Raw genomic sequence first — 25129 nt, 5'->3', positions numbered from 1 at the left:
TTAGTTCAGAGAGTTTTTCCTACCTGCATATATTTCTGCAGTGTGCAGTCTGTTAAAATGCATTTTGAATTGTGTTTATTTAGATTTACTGAAATTCTTTAAGTCATTGCATAGCCCACTTGTTTTTATGTTTTTTGTTTATCATCATGATTTTGTTACTATTTTTGTATTTGAGAACATATTTTGGTTCTAGGAGAGCATGAATATCTATGTTAGATTGTACATTTGTAAACAACAATAAAAACCTTTGACATTCACCAGTTGTCTGTTATTTCTTCAGGTCATTTGATCTGAAAGTTAAGAATTTGAAGCTGCTAATAGCACTTACAATTGAGCTAAATGAGCTTAAAATGCATAGTTCGGTAAACAGAGACTCTTAGGGTTAAAAACAAACCCCTTAAATGTAGTAGCTGGCATGGCACAGTATTTTAAGTAAACATTTTTTAACATAAAAAGTGGGATGCAAAAATGATGCACTGTATTTTTAAGCAAATCCAGCACATTATTTTTTTCAGTGCAGACAGAAGGATGACGGAGGTAAAATCAAGATAAGTGCTGAAAATGAGACTCTGCCCATAATAAACAGATTTTATTCCAATATATGACAACGTTTATTTCAACCAACGTTGCAAGATAGGGAATTACAGCACATTTCCTGTGACTACAGCATGGATCATTTAGAACTAACAGGTTTATAAAATAAAATGCTAAAAAAATACAATTATAATTATGCATGTTGAACACACAATGTACAAAAATGTGTCATTAAATTAGTTTGTAAATGAGAAACAAAATAATATGTAATTATTTTCTGAGCAGTTGACACTAGTGTAAATTCCTAATATATATATATAATGTCAAAACAAGCAAGTACAACCCAGTTAAAGCCAAATCTATGCCCTTGGGCCCAACACCTGTTCATGGGCCTCTCAGTTCTTAATCCGTCCTTGGCTGTGGGGTTCTTTTAATGTTTTGCCTGGAGGACGAGTGTTCAAAGTGTGAGGAGATATTCGGGATTTATGTGGTGAAACAGGCTGCTGGTGGGATGGAGAGTCTTCCACAGTTGCTGGCAGATTAAATATTGAGAGGATTAGAAGAAAAAGCTGACATCTGAGCATTCAGGCTTAATTACGCAGAATATTTCATGTGCACTGTAGGCCTTTATCATGAAATGAAATATTCCCCATATTCAAATGTTTCATAAACTAAAGTAGGCCCAATGATAATGCAAACTACTGCAACAGTTATGAATACTGAATACAGAACAAAAATGTCTTGCACTTAATTTTTTCTGTCACACACTTAGTGATTATGTAAAGCTTTAAGCAATTAGGTTAGCCACCTAATATCTCAGGGTCCAAGGATTCTCCAGGGATTCAAATTTTATGACACGCAAGCTAGTCCATAAAATTCATCATCTGGTCAGGTTGGGAGCCTCACACTCATCCAGATCACCCCATAAACACACAATAAAATTTTAAACCATCGACCACCTACTGTAATTTATCTAAAAAAAAGCATCATTTCCATTAATTTTATGAATGATAAATAAATTGTTGGGTAAGTGATACCATTGCTCCTTTTCTGTATTTCTATTGTTCCTAACTTTTAAATGTATCCCAGCTCCCTTTCATCTGACATATAACATTAGTTAATTATGGTCTTATTTTCTTTGATCAGAGAAATATATTTGATCATAGAAAGCATAACAAACACAGTATATAGTATATGTGGAAAAAAGTATTTTCAATAATACATACACTGTACATCTTTAATATTTAAATACACCCTGAAAAATACATTTAATATTTCTGGCCAACAGGTTAAAATCAATGAAAAGCATAAACTACAGTGTTTAAAAATGACACTTTGTGAAATAACTGTACAGTATACGGCTTTAATTTGTTTCTCACAGAATCAGTTTCCAATGAAAAGCACGAGTGCCGAATGCTGCGTGGGGCGGATTGGATTCTTCCACTGGTTGTGTATTGGACACTGATGTAAAACAAGGCTTGGACAGTAAATCAGGATATTTGACCGCTGTGATTATTGTTATGTGATGATACTTAACTGTGCTCTGGGGGCCAAGCAGCAAGTCCCAAAATGTGTGTGTGTTCTGGAAATAATAATAATAAAAAATAAAAAAAATACGCAGACTCCAGATCGAACAGGCAATAAAATAATAATAAAATAATTTAAATAAAAATGTGTGCCCTAAGTCATTTATAGGACAGGCAAGGCCACCGGGACTTCTCCCAGTTATCCTGATGGCTAATCCGGGCCTAATCCCACTGTTCTTCTTTTTTTTTTTTTTTTTTTTAAGGGAATCACACAACACAGAAGTGGCATCTGAAGCAGCATATAACTAAGAGGTGCATTAACATATACTGTTTCATGATGCACAGAGGCAGCATAAATACAGAGCTAATGCTATGAAAATCTTAATATAGGAACATGGACTGATAATTGAAAATATGAAATTGTAAATAAAAAATGTAATCTGTAAATGATAAATTCTGAAATAAACCCATAGACAGTAGAACCTTTATTTACACTTTGTTCATTTGTTGCTGTTCAGAATGGTCTAGTGACCAACTCCTATCAGCACACGTGTATCTCTCTGTTTCACTAGCAGCTGACAGACAACGTTTCCCCATTAGCCATATTTATCCATTCATAATATTCATTTCTCATAATTTATCACTCAATCTTTTAAGTTCTTTTGCACATTATACCATTTTCTTCTTATTTACCTGTTTCAGGTGTGGCTTGGCATTTGAATGTCTGCCTGTTTCGAGGGAAATAACACCGCCCTCGCGGAGATAGCTCTCGCGGCCGAAGCTACAGAGGTTAGTTCACTCTCCGTCTCTGTAGCAGATGTAACCCGATCCTTCCGACGGGTGAATATCCGCAAAGCCGCGGGTCAAGATGGCATTCCGGGCCGCGTCATCAGAGCGTGCGCGACGGATATTTTCAACCTTTCCCTCTCTTTGTCTGTAGTCCCCACATGCTTTAAAACGTCCACCATTGTGCCTGTTCCAAAGCAATCCAAAATCACTTTCTTAAATGACTGGCGTCCTGTTGCTCTGACCCCCATCATCAGCAAATGCTTTGAGAGACTAATCAGAGATTAAATCTGCTCTGTGCTGTCTCCATCACTAGACCCATTGCAGTTTGCTTACCGCAACAACCGCTCCACTGATGATGCCATTGCATCTACAATACACACTGCTCTCTCCCACCAGGAAAAAAGAACACTTATGTGAGAATGTTGTTTGTAGACTACAGCTCAGCATTCAACACCATAGTGCCCTCCAAGCTAGATGAGAAACTCCGGGCTCTGGGCTTAAACAGCTCACTGTGCAGTTGGATCCTGGACTTCCTGTCAAGCAGACGCTAGGTGGTTCAAATGGGCAGCAACATCTCCTCATCACTGACCCACAACACTGGAGCACCACAGGGCTGTGTTCTCAGCCCACTCTTGTATTTCCTGTACACACATGACTGTGTGGCAACACACAGCTCCAATGCCATCATTAAGTTTGCTGATGATACGACGGTGGTAGGTCTGATCACTGACAATGATGAAACAACTCTGACACACTGGTGTCAGGAGCACAACCTCTCCCTCAACGTCAGTAAGACAAAGGAGCTTGTGGTGGACTTCAGGAGAAAAGATAGAGAACACAGTCCCATCACCATCAATGGAGCACCAGTGGAGAGAGTCAGCAGCTTCAAGTTCCTGGGTGTCCACATCACTGAGGAACTCACAAGGTCCATCCACACTGAAGCCGTTGTGAAGAAGGCTCATCAGCGCCTCTTCTTCCTGAGACGGCTGAGGAAATTTGGAATGAATCGCCACATCCTCACACAGTTCTACACCTGCACTGTAGAGAGCATCCTGACTGGCTGCATCTCCGCCTGGTACGGCAGTAGCACCGCCCACAACCGCAAAGCCCTGCAAAGGGTGGTGCGAACTGCCAGACACATCATTGGAGGTGAGCTTCCCTCCCTCCAGGACATATATACCAGGCAGTGTGTGAAAAAAGCTCGGAGGACCATCAGAGACTCCAGCCACCCGAGCCATGGGCTGTTCTCACTGCTACCATCAGGCAGGCGGTATCGCAGCATCAGGACCCGCACCAGCCGACTACATGATAGCTTCTTCCCCCAAGCAATCAAACTTTGGAACTCTTGATCTCCCACGATCAAAATACATCTGCACTGCACTATATTACTCTTATATCTCATACTATATTAAGTATTTATACTTATACTGTCATAAATTATATTATTATTATATTATATTCTCTCTTAACAACACAGTGACAACTTACTATCAACTGACAGCCTGAATGTCAGTACAGTACAATACAACCTACTGTACATTTGATATATACTATATATACTTTTTTATTGTATAATGTTTATTCTATATTGTGTGTATTGCATACTGTACATTGTATGTTATTATTTGTATATTGTGTTATGTGTAATTATGTGTATATTAGATTTTAAATTGTGTTGTGTTAATCTGATGTTTATTGTAAATTGGTATATATCTCATCACTATCACGACTACTATGTTGCTCAGAACTGCATCCAAGAATTTCACACACTATTGCACTTGTGTATATGGTTGTGTGACAATAAAAGTGATTTGATTTGATTTGATTTAAAACGTCAACATCCCAGAGCCTTCTCTTCACTGTTGAAGGTGAAACTGGTGTTCGGTATGTACTGGTCAGTGCAGCTGCCCGTTTAGGACCTGAGAGGAGTCTATTTCTCAAACTAGATACTCTAATGTACTTGTCTTCTTGTTGTTGTGCATCAGGGTCATCCACTTCCCTCTCTGTCCTGGTTAGATCCAGTTTGATATCTTTTCTCAAGACAGTAGAGCATGGAATTAGTCTTCATCTCTCAAAATAACAATAGACTGATAAAATTCTAGAGATTTGTTTCTTTTTGGCCATTTCTAAAACCCAAATACAACTTGCAAGGATAAAGTGACTTGCAAGAATTGTAAGTGTACTCAATACTTCAGCTACTGTGAAAATACACTGTTTTGCGATGCATAATCCATTAAAGGGATAGTTCACCCAAAAATGAAAATTCACTCATTTAATCACCCTCATGCCATCCCATATGTGTATGACTTTCTTTCTTCAGCAGAACACAAACAAAGATTTTTAGAAGAATATCTCAGCTCTGTAAGTCCATACAATGTAAGTGAATGGTGTTCAGACATTTGTAGCTCCAAAAATCACATAAATGAAACGTAAAAGTAATCCATAAGATTCCAGTGGTTAAATCCAAATCTTCAGAAGTGATACAATAGGTGTGGGTGAGAAACAGATACAAATTTAAGTCCTGTTTTTACTTTAAATCTCCACTTTTCATCTTTCACTTTTACATCTTAAAGTCACATGTGTTGCCTGTTTAGTTTCTCTTTCACATCTGAGAGTGAAAGTTAAAGTGGAGATTTAGAGTTTAAAATAAAACTTAGACAATAAAAAGACAACAAAATATAATAAGACTTCTTGTTATTGACGTCATCTTGTTGTTGAGTCAATGTTGTTGTGTCTGGCTGGACAAAAAAAGTCACTTTCAAGACAAGTCAATCCACTCAGTGGCCATCTTTGGAACAATTGTATCCTGCATTGCATATCTTCACCACGGAGTGGCAGTGTCACATGCTGTTTCATAGCACACAGCAGGTCTAGATGTCCCAAAATAATATACTACTGGAGTTTCTCTTATACTGGGGTCTGGGGTTCTGATACTGCACTTCTTAAAAGAACAGTTCACCCCACAATTTAAATTCTGTCATAATTTACCTACCTTCATTCAAAACCAATATGACTTTCTTTCCTAAGCGGAACACAAAAGGTTAAAATGTCAATGAATATTTTGGTCCATCTTTGCAATACAACTGTAGCTGATAGGGGCTCACTTTAAAGCTTCAACAAAGGATCCGAGGGTATCATAAAAATAGTCCATGTGACTTGTGCACCATATTCCAATTCTTCTGAAGGCGTACAATATGTTTTGATGAGAAACAACCCAAATGTTATTTTACAGTGAAAGTCTTATCATAAGAACTACTTTTATATTACTTTTGGGTGCTTTTTTAAGCTTTAAAGCTGAAGTGTGTAATGTGTGATTTGTAATTTGAGGCGTCCCAAACTCACACCATTGGTTGAGTCGTTGTGTCGGGCTGGACAAAGTCAGCAAAAGTCCCTTTCAAGGCAAATCAGTCTACTCAGCGGATATCTTTGGAATGCTCCTGGACAGGCTGGGCAACTATTTTCAATGTAATGGGGAAAGACCAAAATCTCCAAAACAGTTGGTCAAGATTTACAATCAAAGAACATATTTCAAATCAGTTGTTAAATCTGACTACAATGGTATCATAAATTGTGCTTCTTTAGCTCAGATCACACACAAAAAAAAAAAAAATAAACACTATTTTTCAGGCTGGTCCAGTCGTCTGAGTTGACTGACAGGCGATGTCTGTATCTAAAAGGTGACTGGCATTTTTACCTGTAAGGCAGGACTTCCTTTTCTATATCTGCCATATTAGGCGTTGCAATTTCTCCCATTTATTTTAATACAAGTTGCCATCTTGGGCTAAATATTCTTTGGGGGTTGCTCAAAACAAACAGAGGAATGTTGAAAGTGCCATAGAGCAGCATTTTTTTACACTTTTCGGGGAAATTAACCAACAAATGGCTTATTCATAGTTGTTTCTGCATATTAAGGTGGGATAGGAGAATGTTTTTTTGAATATCAAAAAATAAAAACAGCCATTGTATTCAGATTATTCGTTTACATTTTTACTTTTGTGTTCCACATAAGAGAGAAAGTCATACAGGTTTAAAATCACATGAGGGTGAGTAAATTATGACAGAATTTTCATTCTTGGGTGAACTATCGCTTTTAGTGATTCATGAGATCAGAAATGCTATTTTGACAGAGCAAACTAGGCAAACTTAACCAGCCCAAAAGGGCTCACTGCCTGAAATGTTTTCATGATATCCACTCACAGTATTACAACTGACATGATATTAATCATAATATATACAGTACTGTGCAAAAGTTTTAGGCACTTGGGAAGAATGTTGCATAGTGAGGATGTCTTAAAAAAATAATGCCATAAATCATTTTCATTTATCACTTAATGTCATACAAAGTCGAGTAAACATACAAAAAGCTAAATCAACATTCAGTGTGACCACCTTTGCCTTCAAAACAGCACTAATTCTCCTAGGTACACCTGGACACAGTTTTTCTTGGTTGTTGGCAGATAGGATGTCCCAAGCTTCTTGGAGAATTCACCACAGTTCTTCTATCTATTTTGGCTGACTCAATTGCTTCTGTCTCTTTTTGTAATCCCAGACTGACCCGATGTTCAGTGGGGGGCTTTGTGGGGACCATGACATCTGTTGCAGGGCTCCCTGTTCTTCTATTCTAATCTTTTCTATTTGTAAAAATAATGTTTGGGAGTCTAACATTTATATTTCCTATTAACACACTAAAGCTGAAGATATAAATAACCATCTTAAGACAAATGCTTTTGTGAAACATCTTATGTGCCTAAGACTTTTGCACAGTACTATAGTTCACAGTTTTACATGAGCACTTGAATGGAATGAAATAACATGGTCAGAAACATGTTCACATTACATTTATTACATTTGGAAGTACATGCACCTTAACATGCTGATTTAAATAGGTGTAAACAGTATGTATAAAACTAACAAATTCTCCCCATATTGTCAATGGCATATTTTGGGTTTGTTTGTATTTTATTTAACCCATTAAAGCAAAAGTATATCTCACCTTTATCCTGCCATACAGTTTTAGGATTCCTATAATGTTTATCCAATACACAGTAATACAGGACATCTCATTAGCGATGCCATACAAAGCACATGAACTGAACAGTCTCTGATGTTCTAATGCTAGTTAGTTAAATCTCACATGGCGTAAACAGTTCTTAAGTCAAACATATCAAAATCCTCCAAACAGAGTTACGAGATAATTTAAATACACAATTAAACAAAAGCTAAATTGTGTTAAAGGGAAAGTTCACCCAAAAATGAAAATTCTCTCATCATTTTCTCACCTCCATACCATGATCCCAGATGTGTATGACTTTCTTTTTTCTGCTGAACACAAACAGAGAATTTTAGAATTTCAGCTCTGTTGGTCCATACAATGGAAGTGAATGGTGGACAGAACATAAAATCTCCAAAAAGTCCATAAAGGCAGCATAAAAGTAATCCATAAGACTCCAGTGGTTAAATCTATATCTTCTGAAGTGATATAATAGGTGTGGGTGAGAAACAGATACATATTTAAGTCTGTTCTTTCTATCAATCTCCACTTTCACATTCTTCTTCTTTTACTTTTTGGCGATTTGCATTATTCATGTATATAGCCAGGGCTGTAGATTTATAGTTTATAGATTTTTGGTGCTTCAAAGTTCTGGCCGCCATTCACTTGCATTTTATGGATCTACAGAGCTGAGATATTCTTCTAAAAATCTTTGTTTGTGTTCTGCTGAAGAAAGAAAGTCATACACATCTGGGATGGCATGAAAGTGAATAAATGATGAGATAATTTTCATTTTTGAGTGAACTATCCCTTTATCTCTTTTTCAATGAGAACACAAATTAAGTCAAGCATATTTTTATAAAGCAAATCGAAACAACAGTTTACTACTATGAACTAATTCTTAATTTCACAAAAATGAGTGTGATCTCTTAGCTTTATCGCTTGGTGTTTTCATTAGTGTGAGAAATAAACACAAGGAAAAGTCACTGCCCCTCTTTCAAAGCACTACTTAACACAGCAGAATAAAGGAACATATAACAAATCTCTATTGCAATTTGTCATTCACTTATGACCAAAAAAGGAAAACAAGGTAATGTAACTTTCACAGTGACAAAGAAGTACACAAATTAAATAAACTACCACAGAACAGGACGGTATGGTCGATAAAGGGTGATTTCAATTTCTCAGATATTTATCATTTACAGTAACTTGTGTAACTAGTGTTAATATTTTAGAAAAGATTTTGTAATGTATGGCTCAACGATACAAAACTATCTTAAAAGAGACTCAACTCTGTTCACATGAAACTTGTTCGCACTGAATTGGTCAGATATCTAGACAGAGTCTACTAACAACAAGTGACACATTTCTTCAAAACTAAATTACAAATAAAGTCTTTGCTCTTCATGCTAAAAATGGACTAAACTAATTTTTTCCTACAATAGTCCAAAAGAGGATTATAAATTAAACAAAACAAAACACGTATACATTCCAATATCATACAAATGTACAGGCAAAAATAGTACCAAAGAGTGATCTGAACTATTGATGAGCTCAGAAAACATACATAAAAATCAGTAGCTAATTTGGTTTTAAAGGCCATGTCTATCTATGTGCCTGTAACATTTAAAAGTAAGAGAAGTGCTTGTCAGACTCTAAGATGACACCGATAATTACCCGTAATGCTATTGCCAGAGAGCTCAGTCCATTAAAATGCTACTTGCTACACTGCAGCCTACAAGATCAATGGCTTCTTGAATGTTATTAATCATGCCAGGATCAGTAGCTACAGTAGACATATGTCCTACAACTAATTAAAAAGTAGTGACAGAATTTGGAGGGGGAAAAAATTTGATTGTAATCTAAAGCTGACTCACCAGATGAAGTGTTAAAGTGTCACTTTAGTGTAAAGATGAAAAAGGTCTTGTGATAGGTTAAAATGATAATTTAGTACTATGACACAAAAAAAGTAAAATAAAACAAAAAAAAAAAAAAACAGGCTACTACATTTTCTCATATATGACATATGGGACAATGATTCCAAATGATGTAAAAATAAAAAGATTGTGGAATGTGGGAGCAGCAGTGCATGCAGATATTCTGGTCCTATAAAACATTAAGGCACCAGAGGTATCAAAAATCTAAATGTTTGTTTTTTGTTTTGTTTTTGTATTTAATTTAAAAAAATCTCTTCCAAGTATAAAGGTAGTTTCAGTGAGTGCATAAAACATACCATGGAAGAGACAGGACTGATTGGTTTCATGCTTGAGCTTCTGTCAACTTCTGCAAAAGGGGGATCTGTAGAAGATAAAATTCTGTTTAATTAATCCTTCTCCAAAATTACTGCCAGCTTATTGATATGAATTATGCAGGTGAATCATACAAAGAAATGTCTGGGTCATCTTTCAATCAAAAAAATTAAAATAAAAAAAAAAACCAGAAATTATAGTTATAATTATAGAAATTACAGAAAATAAAGCCTGATTTTAGGACCATTAAGATGATTTCTCATTACTGTGATGCAAACAAATCTCATTTAATTATCTCATTTTCACAATAAAGTTTTCTTTTTTATAATTAAAGTACAATACTAACATAATCAATACATAATTTTTAATTTCAATAATAAACTCAGCCCTCTCATTTTCAACTGCTTTTATTTTCAGCAAACGTGTAAATATTTGTATGAACATAAAAAGATTCAACAACTAAGACATAAACTGAACAAGTTTCACAGACATGTGACTAACAGAAATGGAATAATGTGTCCCTGAACAAAGGGGGGTCAAAATCAAAAGTAACAGTCAGTATCTGGTGTGGCCACTAGCTGCATTAAGTACTGCAGTGCATCTCCTCCTCGTGGACTGCACCAGATTTGTCAGTTCTTGCTGTGAGATGTTACCCCACTCTTCCACCAAGGCACTTGCAAGTTCCCAGACATTTCTGGGGGAATGGCCCTAGCCGTCACCCTCCGAGCCAACTGGTCCCAGACGTGTTCAATGGGATTGAGATCCGGGCTCTTCACTGGCCATGGCAGAACACTGACATTCCTGTCTTGCAGGAAATCACTCACAGAATGAGCAGTATGGCTGGTGGCATTGTCATGCTGGAGGGTCATGTTAGGATGAGCCTGCAGGAAGGGTACCACATTAGGGAGGAGAATGTCTTCCCTGTAACGCACAGCGTTGAGATTGCCTGCAATGACAACAAGCTCAGTCCGAGGATGCAGTGACACACCGCCCCAGACCATGACGGACCCTCCACTTCCAAATCGATTCCACTCCAGAGCACAGGCCTCGGTGTAACGCTCATTCCTTCGACGATAAACGCGAGTCCGACCATCAACCCTGGTGAGACAAAACCGCGACTCATCAGTGAAGAGCACTTTTTGCCAGTCCTGTCTGTGGGTTTGTGCCCATAGGTGACGTTGTTGCCGGTGATGTCTGGTAAGGACCTGCCTTACAACAGGACTACAAGCCCTCAGTTCAGCCTCTCTCAGCCTATTGCGGACAGTCTGAGCACTGATGGAGGGATTGTGCATTCCTGGTGTAACTCGGGCAGTTGTTGTTGCCATCCTGTACCTGTCCCGCAGGTGTGATATTCGGATGTACCGATCCTGTGCAGGTGTTGTTACACGTGGTCTGGCACTGCGATGATGATCAGCTGTCCTTCCTGTCTCCCTGTAGCACTGTCTTAGGCGTCTCACAGTACAGATATTGCAGTTTATTGCCCTGGTGACATCTGCAGTCCTCATGCCTCCATGCAGCATGCCTAAGGCACGTTCACGCAGATGAGCAGAGACCCTGGGCATCTTTCTTTTGGTGTTTTTCAGAGTCAGTAGAAAGGTCTCTTTAGTGTCCTAAGTTTTTATAACTGTGACCTTAATTGCCTACCGTCTGTAAGCTGTTAGTGTCTTTACGACCATTCCACTGATGCATGTTCATTGTTTATGTTTCATTGAACAAGCATGGAAAACATTGTTTAAACTCTTTACAATAAAGATCTGTCAAGTTATTTGTATTTTTACAAAATATCTTTAAAATGCAGTCCTGTAAAAGGGAGTTCATATAATCGCATTAAATCATTTTTTTTTTATTATTATTTATTATTTTTTCTTATGTAATTATACTGTATATATATATATTTATTGTGTGTATAATTATTTTTTACTTTTTTTTATTAATTTTTAGGCAGGGTTTTACTTGTCATGTATAATATATTGTGATAAAAATATTGATAATATTATTGTTTTTATTTATTTATTTTTCTTTTACTTTAGGGGTGAAATATGACCCAGGCATGTTCGTGACAGATTTCGTGAGATTCACACATGCCCTGTATCATTGGCACAGCATGCTTATTTAACCACTCAGGAGGCAGGAAAATGGTTAATGATTAAAATATTCTGATTGAACTGCCCATCTATGAAAATGGTTGGCCAAAAAAGTGCCTGACTATTTTATCTTGAAAGGCCTGCTTTATTTCAGAGGGTTTAATCAATAGCTGATTAGATCAAGTGCATGAATTAACTTGAGCTCTCACCTTGGACAGGTCAACACCTGGAAGTGCATTAACAGACATGGGCAGCTCAGCCAGGAGACGGTTCACTTCCCCAGTCACATGGCTGCCCTCCTCACTCAGAATAACAATCTCATTGGTCTTGGCCAGAGGAGCTGACACCTTGGCAGTGATCTGTGTGTGATGGACAGAAGTTAGGAAATCAAAATGTGACAAACAGCATTAAATATCAATACCGACCCTGTAAATCTGCATTAAGGAGAGAATACTTACATATTATAATGCATATAATAACAGTCTATATTAGGGTTGTCAACAATTTTCCCTCTTAACTTTTGTTCTTGCTGAGCAAACCCTATATCTACTGGGCTGAACCTTCAGCCACCTGGGCAGAATATTATAAAATACCAATATTTTAGTTGGTACCAATACCAGTGATATATCACAATTGTTGATATTTGAAATGTAATACCACAGTAAAAATGTTATATGCTATTATGCTGTAAAACACACTCCTTTATATTAAAAGTTAAATATTAGGGGGCCTGGGTAGCTCAGTGGTAAAAGACGCTGGCTACCACCCCTGGAGTTCGCTAGTTCGAATCCCAGGGCGTGCTGAGTGACTCCAGCCAGGTCTCCTAAGCAACCAAATTGGCCCGGCTGCAAGGGAGGGCAGAGTCACATGGGGTAACCTCCTCGTGATCACAATAATGTGATTCGTTCTCGGTGGGGCACGTGGTGAGTTGAGCGTGGATGCCACGGTGGGTGGCGTGAAGCCTCCACACGCGCTATGTCTCCGTGGCAACGCGCTCAACAAGCCACGTGATAAGATGTGCGGGTTGGTGGTCTCAGACATGGAGGCAGCTGGGATTCGTCCTCCGGCACCTGGATTAAGGCGAATCACTACGCGACCACGAGGACTTAAAAGCGCATTGGGAATTGGGCATTCCAAACTGGGTGAAAAAGGGAAAAAATACACAAAAAAAACCCAAACAAATAAAACAAGCCGTTTTCGCCCACAGAACTTCCGCTAGCTGAACGTTTTTGTTTTTCACACCATTCTCTTTACACTCTAGAGACTGTTTTGTGTGAAAATCCCAGGAGATCAGCAGTTACAGAAATACTCAAACCAGCCCATCTGGCACCAACAATCATGCCATGGTCTCAAATTTTTTCCCCATTCTGATGGTTGATGTGAAAATGAACTGAAGCTCCTGACACATATCTGCATGATTTTATACATTACACCACTGCCACATGACTGGCTGATTAGATAATCGCATGAACAAGCAGATGTACAGGTGTACCTAATAAAGTGGCCGGTGAGTGTATATGTGTTTTTTCACAAATTGATAATGTGAATTTTTCACCTTGTTTATACACAAGATTTCATTCAAAGCTTCAGCTCCACAGTGGAAAAAATTTACATTCATATGAACTCATGCATACAGCTCTTATTCAGGAAAATCTCTAGGTTTTCTCACACACTTGAGTCACCATCTGCGCAGATGTTTTTTCTGTCTGAGCAGGAGCAACATCAGAAGTAGAGGGGAACAGAAGTTGTCACAATTCTAAAGTATCAGTAGCTCACACCAATGCCAGGGAAATTTCACTAATCTCAATATGCAACTTAGACTCATAGAATGAACGTTTCTATAACTTTTTACAAACTGACTTTTACATGCCGCGTTCTACGTTTCACCGCAGTTTCCTGGTGAAATGAACACTAGAGGTGCTATAACAACTGTGTGTTTCATTCACTCTCACATAAATCACAAGTACAATGGCTGATTATGACTTTATAAACACTTATTTTTCACTCTGTTAGACACACACTGCTATGTTATGATATCGAAACACTTTTGCTACAACGCATCATTTGAAAAACAATAGATTTTTACACTTGTATTACAGACTCGCCTACATTGACACACTTATTCCAACATGATTAGCTTCTGCAGTAGCTCACCTCAATGAGTGTTTGACTTTCAACTCGAAAGACCATGGTTTGAGACCAGTCAGGCATGCAAGCTGACACGTGAGACGAAAGTGTAAAAGAAGTGTCACAAGATGACGTATTTGCTTCAGAAAATGTACTTTTCATTTCTCATTTTGTTTTTGGACAGTATCAGTTAGGTTAAGGTGTTGGTTTAGGGTATGTCAGTTTTGTTTACCTCTCATTTTATTTTAGATCACTATTGGTTAGGTTTAAGTTAAAGTTTAACTTAAATATTATAATATTCACCTTAAAAACCTTGTCTGATTACGACACCATTTTACTCACTTTTGGCGCCCCTCACTGGACAATTCACTGGAAAACTGCAGACAAACGTGTAATAAAGCACATAATTTCATTTTTGCAAAAATGTTGCCACGGTCACGTAATGTTTATTAGACCAGTTTTGATGCCACATCATTAAAAGATAAAGAATAAAATAAATATTAACAATTTTAATTAAAACATGTTGCTTTGAAGTATTTCTCAAAGTTTTTTAAGTAATTATTCAAGTTAACATAAATAAATTAATAGAGTGTTTTTCTCTCTTTCTTGTCATTATAATTGTTTGATTACTAACATTTTTAATTATAAACATGTTTTTTTTTTTTTTTGTATAGACTTGGTCCTGAAGTACCAGTACTTTTGACATCCCTATTCCAAATAATACATTTTCTAATCTAAGCCATCTCTGTTAAACAGACAGAAAAAGTTCCTTCACCTTGGGCAGTGCTTCTAGGATGAGGGCAGTCTTGGCAGCATCTCCGTACTGCTGGTAGGCCTCTGCCTTCAGCCTCATTCTCTCTGCCTCGGCTTTTCCCACAGATGAGATAGAGCTGGCCTCTGCCTCTCCAATCTTCTTGGTCTTCTCTGCCTCTGCCTGAGCATACAGAATTTTCTTCAACCTGTCCAGTAGTACAAATACAATACACTTTATTTCAGTCAGATCACCACATACATAAAGGGTATCTGATTAATCAAATGCCCTATTTGGGTTTGTCACAATGCAAAAAATGCTTTAAGCAAATTATAATGTTTTTACGGTGATACACATTTTTTGTCTTGATAGGCTTTGTGAGATTCATTCAATAGGTATAAATAATCATCTGAATTAATAATTAGAAAAGTACAAATGTGTTTGTAATGTTAGCCATACAAACATAATTCAGGACAATCCAAACACACTCACTTCCGTCCTTCTGCCAGCTGCTGCATCTTGTAGGCCTCAGCCTCAGCAGGGCGTTTAACCGTAGCGATCAGCTCCATCTCTGTCCTTTCAATTTCTTTCTCCTCAATGGTGATCTGCTTTTTCCTCTGTACCACCTCAATCTCAATCTCCTCCAATCGGATCTTCTGCTGCTCTTTAGCTGCCTGCAGTTCATAGGCCAGCTGTGCTTCGGCTTTCTGTGTGGAGGAGACACAGGTCGAAAAGTTCACCATCACTCTCATCTCAGACAAAAGGTCTATTCACACCAAGATCCAACTGAATCTTTGTTTGGCTAAATGATAGCCCAATTCACTCTGCGCTGCACTGATTGACGATCTGATCTGATCTGATCTAAAAAATAAAAAACTTGGTCTGTCGGACGCCAATGTTAATGCCTATCCTTCATGGTGTGAATAAGTCCAAAGACATCCTCTGTTTCTGTTCAAAATCTTGTTTGCGGCAAATATTTGCTCATGGTAATCAGCTGATGACCGTGGATACAAATGAGAGAAATCAAACCCAACCTTAGTGTCCACTTCTTGATTGAAAGCAGCTTTCTGCAGCTCCAACTCTCGCTTGGAGTCGGCCATTTTAGTGTCTGCCAAGAACTTGACGTCCATCATTTCTTTCTTCATTTCAGCTTCCTGAATAGGGACAACAGAGAAGCCAATGTACGTCTCACATCTAATGGATAAATGCACCAGCACTATAGAGAGTGAAGCCACAAGTCTCTTACTCTAATCCCTGCATCTCTTTCTGCCTCGGCCACCCCGATGTCCGCGTCCCTTTGGACAGCCGCCGTTTGCGTCTTCCCAAGAGCGCTCAGGTAGTCAAGCTTATCATACACATCCTGTAAGGAAGGACAAGTGTCCGGCAGTGATTAGGAAATTATACTTATCATTCAAAATGTTAAGATTTATATCATTGTGAGAGTTTTCTGTTGCTTTTTACGCTAGAACTCCTGCATTTATACTTTATGAACAGCTAATTAAATTCATGATTATACTGTACAACCAATGGCTATGTACTATAGGTGCACAAATGGAAAATTGATAAAGCACACCAAGCATCTTTTGGGTCTTATCACCACTGCCATTGACCGTCTAATGCATATTTTACACAAAAATGATAAGCACTTTCTCAAACTGGCAAGGTCTGATTTGATTGGCTGGCTTAGATGCAATTTTCAGGAGCCAGGGTGCACAGGATTTTACCAGTCTGCCTGGAAACAAAGTCCTATTTACAAGGTAACAAGCTGGTACAATGAATGCTTTTGAGGATGAACAAATCACTGGATTTGCTAAAGTATGCCAGGTTTGTGGCATTCAATCTTTGAAAGATATTCAGAGTTTTATTTGAGGAACTTCGTAGCAAGTTAACAAGATATCCACAAGCATAACTGTGTAATGCAAATATATAAATTTGAGTTCGAGTTTGAGTTATTCTGGTATGTGCCTGTTAATAAAAATCGCGTAAAACAAAACATACTGTGGTTGGTCGGTTTACATGTCAGTCAGACAATCTCTTCCTCTCCAAGTTCTTCTGGGGCAGAATAAGCTGAATAAGTTGCCCAGAATTTATGCATATCTCTGTGAGACTAGAGTGAAGTCATTGGCCCTTAGTTTACTCACTTTAATTGTGAAGCTCAGGATCTCAATGCCCATTCGACCCACATCAGGAGCTGCGACTTCCCTCACCAGTTGAGCAAACTGATCTCTGTCCTGGTAGATTTGCTCCACAGTTAAGGTACCTGTTGTTATAAAATCAACAAAACATTAGCTTCACAGAATCACATTTGAATGAGTTTATTATAAAGGAGGTTATTATTATAATGGTTAGATATTATTAACCTAAGATTGAACGTAAATGTCCCTCCAGGGTTTGCAGGACAACACCTTTGATTTCCATGACAGACTTTCCCAGAAACTGCTCACAGGCAACAGCCAGCAAGTCATGGTCAGTCATAACCTTGACCTAAAAAAAAGACATTGCTAGCATTAAAGATGGTCTATCATGTCAAATTGGATTTCCCTTGCTCTTTTGAAATTAAAATGCTTGATGTGCTTTGTAAACTTACTGTGACTTTCATACCTCAAACATTCCTTCTGTTTCAAAATGTACATTTATTGAAACTTCTGCAAAAATAACTTGTTCTAAACTTCTGCAACTTTTTTGACATCAAACAGATGACTACATTAACACATGAACACCCACAATGACATATCAACAACGCTCATTTGGTGTTCAGAAACTTGGCCCACAAAGTCACGGTGAAGTAATAAGAAGGAAGTAGGACAGATCCTATAAGACAATATAAGAAATTAACACCAGAAGAAGATAAATTATTCTAGCTGTAAAATAACTAATGCTAAAAGTAAGATTTTGGGGAATTTCGCCAAGCATTGAGCTGGCTGTGGGTAGCACCTGCAGCTCTTCATTTCCTTCCAAAGGATCCAAACATCAAGAAAGAGAGGTTAAAGTTTTGTGATTGTTTCATGACAATGTATCTGTCACAATGTAATCCAGGCTTTTCAAAGAGCCTTACAAAGAAGATGAGGCAGCGACAACTACATTGGAAACAGCAAACTACGAATGTCAGTGGGTTGTCTGAACGACTAGTCGTGTAAAGGAATCCATGTGTAATTAGGTGATATGCGGGTGCTAAGCACCGCACTTAAATGTTGTAACTAATGAATATTCATCAATAAATAGGCTAAACAACTATAACCTCTTATTGCACAAAACCATCAAAGTAAGAAAAGTAAGAAATAATCAAGGCTCCAATACAGTGCAGAACAAAACCGCTTGTGCACATCCTGAATGCAGAATGACGTGCTTCAGTGTAACTGGAGTGCTTCAGGGTGATCCTCGCTGTGCATTAAAAGGCGCATAACTGTAAGATTGCGGGTACAAGACATCTAGTTCACGACATCAGTTTAAACCATTTTTACAGCAACTATTTATTTAAACAGTTTCAGACAGAATCAGAAAAATCTTCAATTTCTCCAAAGCACCTCACAAATATGGGAACATCATTCACAGCAGAGCATTTAATGTCTGACAGTGATCGTCTTGAAATGTATTGTTGATACGGCTCTTTGCTGTAACAGCAGCGGTGCATAAAAAGACTAAACCTAAAACATTAAAGAGACAAAACGTCTTGCAGAGGGTTTTATTGTGCTGACTGTTATTCACTATTAAGCACAGCAAGCTATAATCATGCAAAAATGCTCCCTGAGAAGTGGTGTCTCTCAATTAATTTGAGAATTGTGTCCTTCATTAAAACCACCACCACTAAAAATATTTTTTGACCCCACTAATCAACCACTCGGTTGTTGAACGACTTGATAAGTTGACCAACCTGGCACGTCCCTAAAGAAAATCCACAATCCTTAAGTGTTGTTACTCATTTCACATGTGAAAAGGGCCTTTACATACAAGTCTTAAAAGAATATCAAAACAATGGTTGTTTAAGAAACCTTGACCACGCTGGCTACCACCCCTGGATTTCGCTACCTCGCTAGTTCGAACCCCAGGGCATGCTGAGTGACTCCAGCCAGGTCTCCTAAGCAACAAAATTGGACTGGTTGCTAGGGAGGGTAGAGTCACATGGGGTAAACTCCTTGTGATCGCTATAATGTGGTTCGTTCTTGGTGGGGCACGTGGTGAGTTGAGCGTGGTTGCCGCAGTGGATGGCGTGAAGCCTCCATACGCGCTATGTCTCCGTGGCAACGCGCTCAGCAAGCCACGTGATAAGATGCGCGAGTTGATGGTCTCAGACGCGGAGGCAACTGGGATTCGTCCTCTGCCACCCGGACTGAGGCGAATCACTACGCAACCACGAGGACTTAAAAGCACATTAGGAATCGGGCATTCCAAATTGGGAGAAAAAGGGGAAAAATCCAAAAAAAAAAAAACCTTGACCAGCATAATAAATGGACTTCTTGTTAAAAATATGATTTTATATTGTGTAACAATGACACACTATAGCGTAACAGTGCCCGCCCACTTTTTCAACCATCTTGATTCCAGAAGTATTTTTCCCATTCATTTCTTCCATATGGATTTCATTAAATCCTTCATGAAAGGAGATCTAAGCCATGAACCAAACCGGTGAGCTCCAAGGTGAATAGAACCATTACAAACTTTGATTTGCAGCAACAAATTTTTGAAAATCAGACAAAAAGACAAAGGTACAAGAATGTGTACTTAATGTCTTTCCTGGGGGCATGAACTACAATCCCATGAAGCATTGCGAATGACAAAATCGAATTAAAAATGATGGAAAAATACAAAACTGTTAATTTAAAGAAACAATATGTTTTGATTTTGTTGCAAAATAAATCGATTTTTACAAGCACAAAGTAGTGTGCAGGGAGACCGACTCAATTGCGTCATTCACAGTGCCTGATGGGAATGGGTGGTCGCTGCTGAGCTTGTCTGGCACACTTTGTTCACCGCAATTATCTGATTGGTGGATCATTTCCCTTCAGGATCACGGGTAGTATAGTTCTTCACAAGATATTGCACTATTAAACATGATTTTTTAAATGAACTGGTGGCCTTAAAAGAAGCATATACCATCGATTGACAACCTCAGAGCTCACGGTAGGTCTTTGAAGGTTATTTTGTTTTTTTAATCTATCCCCCTATGGAGAAAATCATGGGATTTTTAGTTCCGGAACCTGACTATTGCGCTATATACTTGCTATTTACATATTCCAGGCTACATAAATCTCATTTCTACCTTGCTGCACAGTTTAACACACATGAGATTCTTGATGAGTTGGTCAGGTGTGATTAGAATTCGAACTTAACTCTGCAAGATGGTAGATCTCCAGGAGTAAGACTGACCATCCCAACATATACATTTGAGTGTTTATGTACATCTACGAACAGAAATGTAATAATATGTGCAATAACACAATAACAAATATAGCTGTGGTTGGACCGTGACAGAATTGCTATGTTCGGAGCATCCTACTATACTCTTAATATTTCTTCAGTATATAGATAAGGCAGAAATAGTAAGAGTCCTAGTATGCTATTCCGAACTTAGTCAATGCTTACTTGAGCAACCCCTGTAACTGTGATAGCAACTCCCTCGGCTGTCTCCACATCTTCACACTTTGGCTGTAATGTCATTATCTCGAGTGTAATTCTGGGGACAAAATACCAGAGGGTAAACAAACATACCCTCAACCACAAGTAAACTATGGTTAAAGCAAGAAAAACCGGATTTTCAAACGTTGCTAGCATTGCAGAATTCAAACAATGGGACAAAAAATGGCATGGACAACAAGCGGAGTTGATTGGAAGAATGCATTCAGTGAATGTTAAATAGAAAAGCATGATCGATCCAGAGATAAATTCATAGATCAGCCAGTTCAGCTGATCATGGAAATGACCAAACAGGAATAATTCCAAATTACTGTTTGAACAACAGTGGATGCAAGTTAAAGTTACTGCAAAAAAGACCTCTAAAAAGAATGTACAGCTGAACTGGTTTGACAAACACCCCTGGCAAGGTGCAGCCTTTAGTTTTCTAAGGTCAAGCAAAGCATGCATTGTTATAGTGAACTTCTGCAACTGCAACACATGGTGAAATATGATCTTGTGATCCTCCGTTTATTTGACTGGCATTACCTTTGAGTGTCAGATATAAGCCACCATGCCCACGCCCAGCCTCCCACCACATATATCTTCTCATCAGACTCAAAACAGGCACCTGCATGAGAAAAAAATAAAAAATAATAATATTCAAATCTACAACAGTGTGACTGCAGTAATAATCTCCAATGAAAAAGTCAAACATTACAAGAAAATTAAAAGTGTGAACAGAGATCAATGTTGAATTAAACTTGACATTAACTGGGACAAAGTACTGTGGCAGTACCATGGCATCAGATGGTAATACCATGATACTTTGATATAAATCAGGCACTGAATGTTTAAATATGTATGCACTATGTGTTTACATGATACTTCTGGGTACTTTAAAGATTACATGGAAAAGGCAATAAATAAATAAAGTACATGCAATGTATTGCCATGGTGCATGTTTAAAAAATAAAATAAAAAATAAAAAAACATGCTCATTTTGGGTTAGAGCCATTACTTTTGGAAAAATCAGTGAAGCCACAACAGATCACTAAAGTGGCTGTTTCTACGACTATATGAGTTTAATCTAATGAATGGCTTTCAGGAATATTAAATACAAATGGACTGTTAGAGCGTAACATAATACACCTAGCAAACATAGTGGGAATTAATGAGGGACATTTTTTGCTATCACTGAAAATCACATTCCAATACGAAAATAAATAAATACAAACGTCACTTGAATTCATGCCAACTTTTGGAAATTATTTCATTTTGGGAAATTGAATATATAAGCGACTTATATAATTGAAAACATGAATGTAGCTAAATGCAGCTAGCTAAGACACAACAGTTTGACATTATTTTCCTCATAATTCACAATACACGCGAAAGCAAACGTTGAAACATAAACTTTAATACATATTCACTGCAGGAATCGCATAAAAATATATTTTTTAAAGGCCCTCATTACAAGCACATACATCAGGATACCTGATACAACGAGCGCTTCATTCGGTCCAACAGTCAAGCAGCTACCCATACTGGCATTTAATACACATTAATAAGTCCTATATCATCAGTAAATCTGTAACAGTTTATCTAGTGGCCTTTTAGGAGTCCACCGCCCTAGTGAGAGAATAAATGTTTGTCAACACAGGCGACACTGCCCACCTCAGGAAGTAAGGGAGGTGCGCGTTAATGTGTGGCTGTGTGTTAAATCCTAGTGAGCTGCCTAACTAAACAGCACTACTGGACACTCGTTTGGAACGTTCGAACGCTCCTAAGTGCTGTCTAGGTAGGCCGCTCATTAGGTTTGAATACTTGGCCGAAGTGTTGTCACGATTACTGTAAATACTGACTGTATTCATGCCTCATGTTCTATACAATATACTAGTGTCTTTTTACAGATTACAATATGGACAAATCGAGTGCACTGCACAAATTATATCATGTTTTATTAGTTCTAAAACAGTTTATAATATCTTCTCGCCATTTAAAGGTGGATTCAGTATTTTATTTTGTGTGTGTGTGTGTGTGTGTGTGTGTGTGTGTGTGTGTGTGTGTGTGTGTGTGTGTGTGTGTGTCGTCTTAGACTTACACTGACACCTAGAGGTGTGGATGCATTGACAGGCTTATCACGTGTTCTTAGCATTCCTGTTCCAAGCGTTCATCTCATGTAAGTTGACACGATTTTATACATATGTTTCAAAATTAAAATTAATTTCTTTAGGAATATTTTTTTTTAAATGAGGAAAATATTACTGATTGCACCTTTAATGCGTGATTTGATTTGAGAGGCTTGAAAAGCTACATTTTGCAGTTGAGCTGTGGCAAGTTATTACCCTTACAAAAAGTACTGTGGTTGTACCATAGTACATTGATTGTATCTTTTGGTAATAGTACCATGACACTTTGATATATTGTACCATGGTACTTGATAATTACTATATTCATGTACCATGGTATTTACAAAGGTATTTACCATGGTATTGACAAATGTACTTTAAAGAACAGAATGGTACTATCATGGTATATTTCCAACACAACATGGAAGTACCATTGTACTATGTCCCAAAAAAACATTGGAGTATCATACTTTTGCCACTTTTTTGTTGTGCAGTGATTTTCATAAAAGCAGCTGCCAAATACAAAGGCTTTGGTGATTAACAAGACAATCAATCCATTTGTTATTTCTATGATCAGGATTAGAAAAAGATGGTCACATGTTTAGTAGGATACAAGTCATTTAGAAACAGGTTAATGGCAGAGGGAAAACTGGTAAGCATTTAAATGTTGAAGGAAACTGGAACAACAGGAAGATAAAGTATGGTGTGTGTGTGTGTGTGTGTGTGTGTGTGTGTACGAGTGTATGAATCTCACGAAAACATAGAACATATCCAGGTCATATTTCAGCCCAAAGTCAAGAGAAAGTAATAAGACCATACTTTCCATGCAGACAATGGCTGTTTTAGGAATATTAATAGTTTTTGAACTGTGACCATTTCTGTAATGCAAAAAAAGAAAAAAAAAAGAAAACCATATTATTTAAATTGTGAAGTGTGATAGAAAGTGTTTGTATTCATTTATTATGTACATTTAAATTTATGTTTAGTCATTTAGCAGACAGTTTTATCCAAAGCGACTTACAAATGAGGATCATAAGCAATTCGTCATACAAAAGCCAACAATATCTGCAGTATTGAACTGCCAAGTACTAATAGTAGCTAGAATAGTACAGAAGCTATAGAGCAGAAGAAATAAAACAGACACAGAGGGAACAGATTTTTTTATATTAAATAGTGCCTTATGCTTGTGTATTGGTTAAGTGCTTGTAGAAGAGATGTCTTCAGCTGTTTATTCATTCAAAAATATATTTTCCAGTATTTATATATACACATCCAACACTCAGAATTAAAAAAAAAAAGACTTACACATTTCAATTTCATAACAAAATTCCATCATATTGAATTGTGTAATTTTAAACTAAATTATTATTATTATTATTTAGTTTATCTTTATTTAGTTTTGTTTTTTCAATTTTATTTTGTTAAAGATTATGATGGAATTTTGTTATGAAATTGAAATTATTGTGTATAAATAAAACATGTTTAACAGTATTTAAAAAATATATTGTATTAAAGTAATAAAAATAAAAATAGAAATCACAATAAAAAATAATGGAAATTACAAACAAAATGGGGGGATCTTAATCATTATGAAACTAATGCCACAGAAGTTGGCTTTATTTTCTTTTACTTTAGAAAATACATTTTTGGTTAGGTTTATTCAAGTATGCTGTAGGCCTAGTTTTATTTACAAATTGTTTATTTGTAAGATCCTAACTGTGTGAAGAGTTGGCCCTAAAGAATTCTAGTTTGGCCCCTGTGACGTTGGTTGGCCAAATGTAAATTTTCCGTGAATACTGATATGCTGCCAGCCCCTATTTACTGGTTTACTGTTTACTACTTATTTATTGTTGCTCTTAAACCAAATCGAACGTCACTTTACTGCACTGTCACTGTCTACATAACTCGTACACTATGCTCTACCTCAGGTCTTCTCTCAGTACCTCCTTTCCAATGTTTTTTCTTTACATGTAGAGATTTTTATTCCCACTTTTTTCATTAACAATTTGTTTAACTTCTATTTACTATTCAAGCCTACATATACAAGATTTGTATTACTCTTATGCCTTTATATATGTGTACTGAAAGTGAAAGTGGAGATTTATAGTAAAAGATTACATAAATATTGATCTGTTACTAACCAATATTTATTATATCGCTTCTGAAGAAATGGATTTAACAACTCGAGTCTTATGGATTACTTTTATGCTGCTTTTATGTGCTTTTTGGAGCTTCAAAGTTCTGGCCACCATTCAGTTGCATTATAAGGACCTACAGAGCTGAAATATTATTCTCTGGGATGGCATGAGGATGAGTAAACGATGAGAGATTTATTTATTT

General features: G+C 37.3%; 1 protein-coding gene across 7 annotated transcripts; it reads right to left on the bottom strand.

Moving 5' to 3' along the window:
• Window positions 1–283: 283 nt before the first annotated feature.
• LOC127429701 (flotillin-2-like) lies at window positions 284–22326 on the bottom strand. Of its 7 annotated transcripts, none has more exons than XM_051678798.1 (12): window positions 22155–22326; window positions 21207–21288; window positions 20631–20721; window positions 17411–17534; window positions 17192–17310; window positions 16297–16410; window positions 16085–16204; window positions 15543–15757; window positions 15075–15258; window positions 12382–12531; window positions 10073–10137; window positions 284–1066 (listed from the first exon to the last, which is right to left on the bottom strand). In XM_051678798.1, exons 1-11 carry the CDS (start codon window positions 22201–22203, stop codon window positions 10099–10101), a joined length of 1287 nt encoding a protein of 428 aa, XP_051534758.1. In that variant the 5' UTR covers window positions 22204–22326; the 3' UTR covers window positions 284–1066; window positions 10073–10098. The 7 variants fall into 7 exon arrangements, with proteins under 7 accessions (XP_051534758.1, XP_051534757.1, XP_051534756.1 ...); XM_051678797.1 differs by lacking the exon at window positions 284–1066 and adding an exon at window positions 7673–9945; XM_051678796.1 differs by lacking the exon at window positions 284–1066 and having other exon boundaries at window positions 7673–10137.
• Window positions 22327–25129: the final 2803 nt, after the last annotated feature.

This window comes from Myxocyprinus asiaticus, chromosome 39 (assembly GCF_019703515.2).
Source record: "Myxocyprinus asiaticus isolate MX2 ecotype Aquarium Trade chromosome 39, UBuf_Myxa_2, whole genome shotgun sequence".
Taxonomy (NCBI): domain Eukaryota; kingdom Metazoa; phylum Chordata; class Actinopteri; order Cypriniformes; family Catostomidae; genus Myxocyprinus; species Myxocyprinus asiaticus.
The sequence above is the reverse complement of the archived record's forward strand: the minus strand, read 5'-3'. Positions and strand labels throughout refer to the sequence as shown.